Source organism: Salmo salar, chromosome ssa28 (genome assembly GCF_905237065.1).
Source record: "Salmo salar chromosome ssa28, Ssal_v3.1, whole genome shotgun sequence".
NCBI classification, from domain to species: domain Eukaryota; kingdom Metazoa; phylum Chordata; class Actinopteri; order Salmoniformes; family Salmonidae; genus Salmo; species Salmo salar.
Window position 1 is genome coordinate 19,429,630 of NC_059469.1, and position 11,659 is coordinate 19,441,288.

An 11,659-nucleotide genomic window follows, 5' to 3' on the forward strand; every position below is an offset into this window, starting at 1 on the left:
TTTCATAACTTCCTGTAGCTGAAGAAACTTAGTTAATTTTCAAGTTTCAAACCAACTTAAAACAAATTAGCGTAAATAAAATCTTTCAATCGATGAATGTGTTGTTCGGACTCGACTCAAGTTGCTGTGACCATGGGAGAGTTGTTCTTGGTAATGTGCATCAGTGTAACATGTGTGAAATCACTGATGCTCTTCACTGAGATCCCTGTGATGTGACTCAGCTCCTCCACTACCTGGTGATTAATGGTTGGGCCGTTACTAGTTCATTGAGCAGCATGCACTGTAGTAACCAAACACTAGTTTTCAGCTAAAGTTTATAATCCAACTTCAACATAATAGCTTAAACCTTACTAAGTATGGAAGAAATACAAGTTAATAATATGACTGTTTACAAGAAGGATATATTATAGTAGCTGATCACCTGTTCCCAGTTAGTGACATTGAGGATGTATGCACCCACAGCAATGACACCAACACCAAGAAGCATGCAGTCTTCAGTCACCGACACAAAAGTCTTTCTGTTGGTTTTCACAGGGGACACATGCTTATTTATGGCTGTTACACTATTGTTAACTAAACACACACGGCCTACTGTTACTAACATTGAGAGAGGAAAACTACGGCTGCCAATGGCCCTGGTCAAAAGTAGAGCACTATAGGGAATAGGGTGCCTTTTGGGACGCGGCCTACCTCTGTTCGTCAGATGGGCTCAGGCACTGAGTGGTGGCCTTGAGCAGGGAGTCATAGATGGCTGTCCTCTGGAGGTAGGTGAACTGGAGCACATGTCTGCTGAGGTGATGCAGGTGCTCCACAGGGATAGAAGAGTCATTGTGCCCTGTAGGATGTGGTGGGTAGTGAATAAATAGTTACATACTGGTAACACCAAGAGGCATTTAAAAAATATATTTTATTGAATATCCGAAACATACAATATACTTGCAGTGAAGCCGCTCAACAACGACACCATACCAGTCATCCAACAGACTTCCATTCAGAGCGACACACAGAAGCATCCAGGGTCAATGCCCTGCTCAAGGGCACGTTGACAGATCTCCCACCAGGCCAAAAAAAGTGAACCCGAACCCTCAAAGATCACCCCACAGTTCCCCAATAGCTGTAACCCAACCCCCCCCCCCCCCCCACCACCAAGAAGAAAATATTTTGCTTATATGATTTGAAAAACGAATCTTCAGGAGTAGGCAGCGCCATAAGTAAGTGAGTAAACTGAGATATGACTAAGTTAATCAGGGCAATATATTCATAAATAGACAGGTATTTACCTCTCCATGGTTGCAGGATCTTGTCTATTTTTACAAGTTTTCTATTGAAATTCATTGTGGAGAGCTTATTTATATCTTTTGTGATATGAATACCAAGTATGTCTACTTCATCATCAGCCCATTATATACAGCTGAAGTCGTAAGTTTACATACACCTTAGCCAAATACATTTAAACTCAGTTTTTCACAATTCCTGACATTTATCCCTGGTAAAAATTCCCTGTCTTAGGTCAGTTAGGATCACCACTTTATTTTAAGAATGTGAAATGTCAGAATAATAGTAGAGAGAATGATTTATTTCAGCTTTTATTTCTTTCATCACATTACCAGTGGGTCAGAAGTTTACATACACTCAATTAGTATTTGGTAGCATTGCCTTGAAATTGTTTAACTTGGGTCAAACGTTTCAGATAGCCTTCCACAAGCTTCCCAAAATAAGTTGGGTGAATTTTGGCCCATTCCCCCTGACAGAGCTTGTGTAACTGAGTCAGGTTTGTAGGCCTCCTTGCTCGCACACGCATTTTCAGTTCTGCCCACAAATTTTGTATAGGATTGAGGTCAGGGCTTTGTGATGGCCACTCCAATACCTTGATCTTGTTGTCCTTAAGCCATTTTCCCACAACTTCGGAAGTATGCTTGGGGTCATTGTCCATTTGGAAGACCCATTTACGACCAAGCTTTAACTTCCTGACTGATGTCTTGAGATGTTGCTTCAATATATCCACCAAATTTTCCTACCTCATGATGCCATCTATTTTGTGAAGTGCACCAGTCCCTCCTGCAGAAAAGCACCCCCACAACATGATGCTGCCACCCCCGTGCTTCACGGTTGGGATGGTGTTCTTCGGCTTGCAAGCTACCCCCTTTTTCCTCCAAACATAACAATGTCATTATGGCCAAACAGTTCTATTTTTGTTTCATCACACCAGAGGACATTTCTCCAAAAAGTACGATCATTGTCCCCATGTGCAGTTGCAAACCGTTGTCTGGCTTTTTTTATGGCGGTTTTGGAGCAGTGGCTTCTTCCTTGCTAAGCAGCCTTTCAGGTTATGTCGATATAGGACTCATTTTACTGTGGATATAGATACTTTTGTACCTGTTTCCTCCAGCATCTTCACAAGGTCCTTTGCTGTTGTTCTGGGATTGATTTGCACTTTTCGCACCAAAGTACGTTCATCTCTAGGAGACAGAACATATCTCCTTCCTGAGCGGTATTTTGGCTGCGTGGTCCCATGGTGTTTAAACTTGCGTACTATTGTTTATACAGATGAACGTGGTACCTTCAGGCATTTGGAAATTGCTCCCAAGGATGAACCAGACTTTATTGATTTATTGTCATTTTCCCATGATGTCAAGCAAAGAGGCACTGAGTTTGAATGTAGGCCTTGAAATACATCCACAGGTACACCTCCAATTGACTCAAATTATGTCAATTAGCCTATAAGAAGCTTCTAAAGCCATTACATCATTTTCTGGAATTTTCCAAGCTGTTTAAAGGCACAGTCAACTTAGTGTATTAGTGTATCACACAAACTTCTGACCCACTGGAATTGTGATACAGTGAATTATAAGTGAAATAATCTGTCTGTAAACAATTGTTGGAAAAATGACTTGTGTCATGCACAACCAACTTTGCCAAAACTATAGTTTGTTTTCAAGACATTTGTGGAGTGGTTGAAAAACGAGTTTTAATGACTCCAACCTAAGTGTATGTAAACTTCCGACTTCAACTGTAGGTAAACTGCAGGGTAATGTAAAAATTGTATTTTTTAAAGATCCGAATACGTAATATTGTACACTAATCATAATTTGGTTTTAGTCCAGAGAGTACATAAAAGCTATCTAAATCTTCAATGAGACATTGCAGGAATCTAGCTTGCGGACTTAATATAAAACTTGAGTCATCGGCATACATGGACACCTTTGTTTTTAAGCCTTGGATTTATAATCCTCTAATGTTGTTATTGGATCTGATTTTAATAGCTAGCATTTCGATGGCCATAACAAATAGATATGGTGATAGCAGATACCCTTGTTTAACTCCTCTTGACAATTCAAAACTCTCTGAGAAGTAGCCGTTATTTACTATTTTACACCTGGGATTGCTATACATTATTTTTACCCATTTTATAAGAGAATCACCTCATTTGAAAAAATCCAGGCATTTATAAATAAAATCCAGTCTTACTTTATCAAATGCCTTTTCAAAATCTGCTATAAATACCAGGCCTGGCTTCTTAGATGTTTCATGATGTTCTATTATTTCTAGTAGTTGTCGTATATTATCTCCAATGTATCATCCATGTTAAAAACCTGTCTAATCAGGATGAACAATACTTGATAAAACCTTTTTAATTCTTAGTACTATGCATTTCACTAGTATTTTTGCATCACAACATTGAAGTGTAAGGGACCTCCAGTTTTTTTAGATAGACTGGGTCTTTATATTTGCCATCTGGGTCTTGTTTTAATAATAGAGAAATCAGACCTTTCTGCTGAGTACCTGAGAGACTACCATTTCTTTAGGAGTAGTTAAAACAATCTAACAATGGAGCTTTTAGTATATCAAAAAAGGCTTGAGATACCTCTACCGGTATGCCATCAAGCCCTGGGGTTTTTCCAGACTGAAAGCATTTAATAGCCTCAAAAAGTTCTTCCTCTGTAATTTGGCCTTCGCACTGATCTTTCTGTACATTTGTTAATTTTCCATTTTTATATTATTTCGAAATAATTCCTTACCAAAATCTTCATTCCGTTGGAGAGGATTGGACGGAAAAGAGAACATCTGCCTAAAATAATTAGCTTCCTCTTAAAATATAATTTGGAGAATCATAGATGACTCTGTCTTCAGTAACGAGTTTCTGCAAATTATTTTTGTTAGTATTCCTGTATTGGTGATTCAGGAAGAATTTTGTGCATTTTTCTCCATATTCCATCCAGTTTGCTTTATTTTTGTAATAGATTACATTAGATCGTTCTTGAATAAGTTCCTCAAGTTCTTTTTGTTTTTTGTCTAACTTATTTTGTATCGCTGTAGTATCGTTTTTATTGCTATCTACCTGTACTATTAGTTCATGGATTTCCCTTGTTAGTCTTGTCTCTTTAGCCAGAAACTGCTTTTTTATTATTGATGAATATTGAATTGAATGACCTCTGAAGGTACATTTAAAAGGTATCCCAAACAATAAGGTTCCCAATTGAATACATTTCAACTCTATATCTGACATGGTACAGGGGTCTTCTTTTTTTAAATCCCATAAGGATGTGTGTGAGGTGTATACTTCTGTTTCAAAGTAGATTTATTTAAGACTACCAAGATTCACTCTGTGACCCTGATTTAGCACAGTGCTGTAAAAGGTTTATACAGTAAAATGCCTCTGGAAAAGTTGTGTGAGGAGGTAGCAGGGCTGAGGGGGAGTTTGGAGTTTAGCCAGAGTGAAATTCTCACGCTCCACGGAGAGAACAAAGCACACACAGCCAAGGTAAAAATCCACGATTTCAACATGGATTGTCTATTCAGGGAAAACAGGAAAACAGTAATGAAGGAGTCGCTACTAGACATACAAAGTCGTAGCATGCGTGAAAATCATTTTTTTTCTCGGGTTCCTGAGGACGTATCCAATAATCTAGAGGGCGCGATCAGAGAATTCATGCAATCCGCCTTGAAACTTCCTATAGAGACTGTAAACAAGGAGACTGTAAACATTGCTGAACCTATATTATACTGGAAAAATTAAGTTATATATTATTTTCTCTTAGTTAAAAATAAGTTGTCCTCCAGTAAACTTGGATTAAATTTCCAATATCCCCGTCCATGTGGAAAACCTATAAGAGTTATGTGAATGCCAATTAGATGATGATCCAATCGCATTCTGTCTCCTATTAAAACTTTTTTAACCTTTGATGCAAGAGAGAAAGAGACAAGAATGTAGTCAAGAGGACTAGCTTGATGAAGTCTCCTCCATGTATATCTCACAAGGTCTGGGTTTTTTAGTCTCCAAATATCCACTATTTCTAATGTGTCCATAATATTTGTGATTTCCTTAAGGGCACGGTGATGATAGTTTGTAGAGTGATTACCTTTACGGTCCATTGAGGTACTTAACACTGTGTTATAGTCTCCTACCATAATGATTTGATCATTTGTTACCTGTAAGTTCAATAACTTGGTATAAATGTTTTCGAAGAGGTATGGATCATCCTGATTTGTACCATATAGATTAATGAGCCAAATCTCTTTTCGTCCACTTTCATATTCAAAAAGATCCACCTTTCTTGCAAATCATTCCTGACTATTTGCACATTCAGATCAACATTTTTGTGAATTAATATCATCACACCTTTTGAGTTCCTTTGTCCATGACAGAAAATTATTTCACCACCCCATTCCTTTTTCCACACAACTTCATCTAAGGATGTAGAGTGAGTTTCCTGTAAACAGTATATGTTATATTCCTTTTCTTTTAGCCACGTAAAGACTGATCTTCTTTTTCTATAATCTGCTAAACTGTTACAATTATAACTGGCTATACTTATTTCATCCCTTACCATAACTAGATACTATTCTCAGTCTAAATTGACCATAATTAGTGCTTGTAAAGTCACTGCCATCAGAGATATTATGACAGTCAAAATTAGAGCATTCAAATGTCTGATATTTAGAATTCAAGAAATAGGTTCTAGTAATATTTGTTTTATTCCCTTGCCTGTTTGCCTGTGAGCCAATGCCGCAGATGTTAGAAAATTGAGACAAGATATTATGTGTGTAGTAAATCTGAGTAGGTTGATGTGTATGATATTGGATGTGATTTAGTGAGAGTGTGTACGATGTCTGTATAAGAGTAAGACTATAATGTGTGCTGTCCAAATAAATAATAACTCTGCCATTTTGCATTGGTTGAGTGTCTATGTGTGTAACATGTAGTGTGTATAGCCTTAATATTGATGATAATTGTAATCCATATCGTATCACCGTCATAGCTGCATCATAATTACCTTTAACATCATTAAAAAACACATCCCAGCATTTCCATAGCAACAGACGTTTCACATGATCATGAAAGAGACCTTGCATTACTCTAGAGACGGCTTCACTAAAGTACAAATGTATTCCGTACAATATGTTATTATTCCCCAATGCCCCTATTCTGATATCTTCCCTTGCTTGTTGTAAACATATATAAACTTGTAGACAAATACACAAACAAGAAACATATTAAATTGTAAAACAGTTCTCGACAATAGAGAAAGGGAGAGTGAGAGAAAAGAGTGAGATCAGGTGTGTGTGTGTATGTATAAGTCCGTATGTGTAAGCAAGCATGTAATTGAGTACGTGTGTGTTCATATCCACTTCATAGTGTTCAGATATTTTTACAGTTCTCATACTTTCTTTTTTTCGCAACCTGAAGTCCCTGTAGAATTTAGTACAGCCATGGTGTTATGGAGCTGTCTCGGAATAGCTGTCCATCTATAAAGAGTATGTCCACAATGAGAAAGGCACGCTTACCCTTCTCCCTCTGTTGCCTTTGTACCGGATACAGTCTCTTACAACATTCGTTTATCTCCCTTGGAAATTGATCATTGAGACCAAATTTGGTCCCTTTAAGCTCCCTTCCCCTGCTTTGATCATCTCCTTTTGTTGGTAGTGTTCAAATTTTGCGATGATCGGTCGGGGACCCTTGGTCTTGTCGCTACGAGCTCCAAGTCTGTGTACTCGGTGGAAAGTCACCTTGTTTACAGTCTCTATAGGAAGTTTCAAGGCGGATTGCATGAATTCTCTGATTGCGCCCTCTGGATTATTGGATACGTCCTCAGGAACCCCAGAAAAAAAATGATTTTCACGCATGCTACGACTTTGTATGTCTAGTAGCGACTCCTTCAACACTGTTTTCTTGTTTTCCCTGAATAGACAATCCATGTTGAAATCGTGGATTTTTACTTTGGTTGTGAGTGCCTTGTTCTCTCCTTGGAGCGTGAGAATTTCACTCTGGCTAAACTCCAAACTCCCCCTCAGCCCTGCTACCTCCTCACACAACTTTTCCAGAGGCATTTTACTGTATAAACCTTTTACAGCAGTGGGCTAGATCAGGGCCACAGAGTGATTCTTGGTAGTCTTAAACAAATCTACTTTGAAACAGAAGTATGTATACACCTCACACACATGGTTATGGGATTTTAAAAAAAGAAGACCCCTGTACCATGTCAGATATAGAGTTGAAATGTATTCAATTGGGAGAGGGTACAGGGTGGATATTGTGGATATTGCTTGTAATGTTAATGTCAATGCTTATTTTTTTATTTAACCTTTATTTAACTAGGCAAGTCAGTTAAGAACAAATTCTTATTTACAATGACGGCCTACCCAGAAGACAGAAGACTGGAATATAACAAAACTGTTTGACATAGAAACATTGGATTTATCAATGTTTATTTAAATCATATTTTTAAATGATATTAATAACATTCTGCCCATGAGGCCAAAGAGGGCGCTTTTGGTCATTGCCTGTAGGAAATGGGTTCTACAGGCCTAAATAGGAATGTAGCATGTAATGTAGCACCTCATTACAGCAAAATGTCATGTCTCTTTTTGTGGTTATCATAAGGACTACAGAATGTGAAATACTTACCAAGCACCTCCAGGAGTATCTCAACATAAGTCAGAGGGTTGGGGGTGTTTAGCCTGAAGTCAAGTGCTTTCAAGATCATCAGCTCCATGTCCATGATAGTTTGTTTGGAAACGCTGTGGCCCATCGAGTGAAGAAACTGCGCTGCTGTGTTGTTGTCAACCACCTGGTAAAGTAAAAGGTGAGAAACGTATTATTGACATTATGAATGGTGATACAAATGGTGATCTACAGATTAGAGGTCGACCGATTAATCGGCATGGCCGATTAATTTGGGCCGATTTCAAGTTTTCCCAACAATCGGTAATTGGCATTTTTGGACGCCGATTATGGCCAATTACATTGCATTCCACGAGGAAACTGCGTGGCAGGCTGACCACCTGTTACGCAAATGCAGCAAGGAGCCAAGGTAAGTTGCTAGCTAGCATTAAACTTATCTTATAAAAAAACAATCAATCTTCACATAATCACTAGTTAACTACACATGGTTGATGATATTACTAGGTTAACTAGCTTGTCCTGTGTTGCATATAATCAATGCGGTGTCTGTTAATTTATCCTCGAATCACAGCCTACTTCGCCAAACGGGGGAGGATTTAACAAAAACGCATTCTCGGAAAAAGCACAATCGTTGCACAAATGTACCGAACCATAAACATCAATGCCTTTCTTAAAATCAATACACAGAAGTATATTTTTTTAAGCCTGCATAATTAGTTAAAAGAAATTCATGTTAGCAGGCAATATTAACTAGGGAAATTGTGTCACTTCCCTTGCGTTCATTGCACGCAGAGTCAGGGTATATGCAACAGTTTGGGCCGTCTGGCTTGTTGCGAACTAATTTGCCAAAATTTTACATAATTATGGCATAACATTGAAGGTTGTGCAATGTAACAGCAATATTTAGACTTAGGGATGCCACCCATTCTATAAAATACGGAACGGTTCCTTGAATTTCACTGAAAGAATAAACGTTTTGTTTTCAAAATGATAGTTTCCGGATTTGACCATATTAATGACCAAAGACTCGTATTTCTGTGTTTATTATATTATAATTAAGTCTATGATTTGATATTTGATAGAGCAGTCTGACTGAGAGGTGGTAGGCAGCAGCAGGCTCGTAAGCATTCATTCAAACTTTACTGCGTTTGCCAGCAGCTCTTAGCAATGCTTGAATCACAGCGATGTTTATGACTTCAAGCCTATCAACTCCTGAGATTAGGCTGGCAATACTAAAGTGCCTATTAGAACACCCAATAGTCAAAGGTATATGAAATGCAAATGGTATAGAGAGAAATAGTCGACGCGTCATAATTCCTAAAATAACTACAACCTAAAAGTTCTTAACTGGGAATATTGAGCCACCAGCTTTCATATGTTCTGAGCAAGGAACTTAAACGTTAGCTTTTTTTACATGGCACATATTGCACTTTTACTTTATTCTCCAACACTGTATTTTTGCATTATTTAAACCAAATTGAGCATGTTTCATTATTTATTTGAGACTAAATAGATTTTATTTATGTATTATATTAAGTTAAAATAAAAGTGTTCATTGTTCATTCAGTATTATTGTAATTGTCATTATTACAAATATAAATATATATATATATATAAAAATTGCCAGATTAATCGGTATCGGCTTTTTTTGGTCCTCCAATAATCGGTATCGGCATTGAAAAATTATAATCGGTCAACCTCTACTACAGATGATAATGAAAAAGTTTCCCAAAACTCACAGCACTGTGCAAAGACAGTTTGCTTGCTATTTGCACACAAGAGAGGAGAATGAGATGGAACTTCTCACTCAGTTTCTCATAAACAAGGTCCTCGTAATTTCCTTTATGGACACCTGCTGCCCCTGCAGGTGTGTGTGGTGTTGAAAACAGATCCTCCAGGTGCTTTATCATAAACCTGTTAGCAGAAGATACTCATTATATTGGTCTTACTTTTAATCACATTGACAGATAACTGATAGTTCCTATTTTCAGATCATGAATCCTACCTTTCAAGTAATTCAACAGCATGATATCCAACCAAGGGGTCAAGTCTTAACTCTTCTGTGACAAGGAAAACGCATTCTGTGGAAAACAGAGCCAGCGGTTTTAGGCCTATTCAGATTGGATTTCATGGCCTAGTCCTACGGTTCAAGTCTGTAAATGTTTTAGCTAGAAAGTTTATTGTGGTAACTGTCGAGCATGGCACTTGCAATGCCAGGGTCAAATCAAATTTTATTTGTCACATGCGCCGAATACAACAGGTGTAGTAGACCTTACAGTGAAATGCTTACTTACAAGCCCTTAACCAACAATGCTTTAAGAAGTTTTAAGAAAAAAAAGTGTTAAGTAAAAAATAGATAAGTAAAAAAAATCTAAAATAAAAGTAACAAATAATTCAACTGTAGCAGTAAAATAACAATAGCGAGGCTATATACAGGGGGTCCCGGTACAGAGTCAATGTGCAGGGGCACCGGTTAGTCGAGGTAATTGAGGTAATATGTACATGTACATATGTACATTGGGATAGGGCCCCCAAGTGGCGCAGATGTCTAAGGCACTACTTCTTAGTGCTAGAGGTGTCACTACAGACCCTGGTTCGATCCTGGGCTCTATTGCATCCGGTGGTGACTGGGAGTGCCATAGGTTGGTGCACAATTGGCCCAGCGTCGTCCGGGTTTGGCTGTGATATGCTGTCATTGTAAATAAGAATTTGTTCTTAACTGCCTTGCCTAGTTAAATAAAGGTTAAAATGATACAATGTTAAGGTAAATAGCATACTGTAGCTATATATATTGTACAGGGTGGATATTGCTTGTAATGTCAATGTTTTTTTAATTTTATTTAACTTGGCAAGTCAGTTTAAGAACAAACTCGTATTTACAATGACGGCCTACACCGGCCAAAACGGACAACGAAGGGCCAATTGTGCGCCGCCCTATGGCACTCCCAGTCACCGCCGGATGTGATACACCTCAGGATCGAACCAGGGTCTGTAGTGACATCTCTAGCACTAAGAGGTAGTACCTTAGACCGCTGCGCCACTACAGTGTAGCAGAATAACTTGGTCCAATCGAAGCTAATATGAAAAATCCGACTTTCATCATCTCTTCTGTTTACGACGTGATTCAGTTGTTTAACAGTGGATCAGAAAATCACCAAAATAATAGCACATAACTTATAGCTAGTGTCCGTGTGCTTATGGATAATTCATATTTACTTTTATTTTGACCATAGTGACCTCGTTTTTTAAAATATTTGATATTAGATCGGTTTGGTCAACCTGTCACAGGTTACCTGTGAAGCCAAAATAACGTCATGTTACGTAACTTTAGCCTAAACAAACGTGGCGCCATTCGCATTTCCGGTGGCGTGTTCTTGTCAGGGCCGTTGCCAGAGCACAGACAGAACAATGAGATAGTTGACCAAAGTAATGAGCAACCGTTAGCCAGCAGCGAGCTAAAAACTTACCTATCAATCTTTTGTCTTTAAAATCCCCACTGTAACGTGATAAATTGCTCAGTTTATCTTTGTTTCTGATATTGAGATTTATGAGAAAGTCTGATAAAATCTCAAAAGAAGCTTCACCAAACTTTAGGTTTTTGCTTTGGCTTGGAGAGAATGGGAATCTCTTCGCCATAGCTAACGTTACTAGCTAGCCAGAAATAAAATGGCAAGATCAAAAAAAAAATCTGATTTCGTTGTCCGCGGAGTTAATTTTTTCAAATGCAGTACCTTATTTTGCCATGAGATGGCGGTT

At 38.1% G+C, this 11,659-nt stretch overlaps 1 protein-coding gene across 1 annotated transcript; it reads right to left on the reverse strand.

The window, feature by feature from the left end:
* Window positions 1-116: 116 nt before the first annotated feature.
* Window positions 117-11,623, reverse strand: cntd1 (cyclin N-terminal domain containing 1). Its single transcript, XM_014179870.2, has 7 exons — window positions 11,371-11,623; window positions 9,909-9,984; window positions 9,643-9,817; window positions 7,907-8,069; window positions 691-835; window positions 422-518; window positions 117-233 (listed from the first exon to the last, which is right to left on the reverse strand). The coding sequence occupies exons 1-7, from the start codon at window positions 11,537-11,539 to the stop codon at window positions 117-119; spliced, it is 942 nt and encodes a 313-aa protein (XP_014035345.1). The 5' UTR covers window positions 11,540-11,623.
* Between the last annotated feature and the right edge of the window lie 36 nt (window positions 11,624-11,659).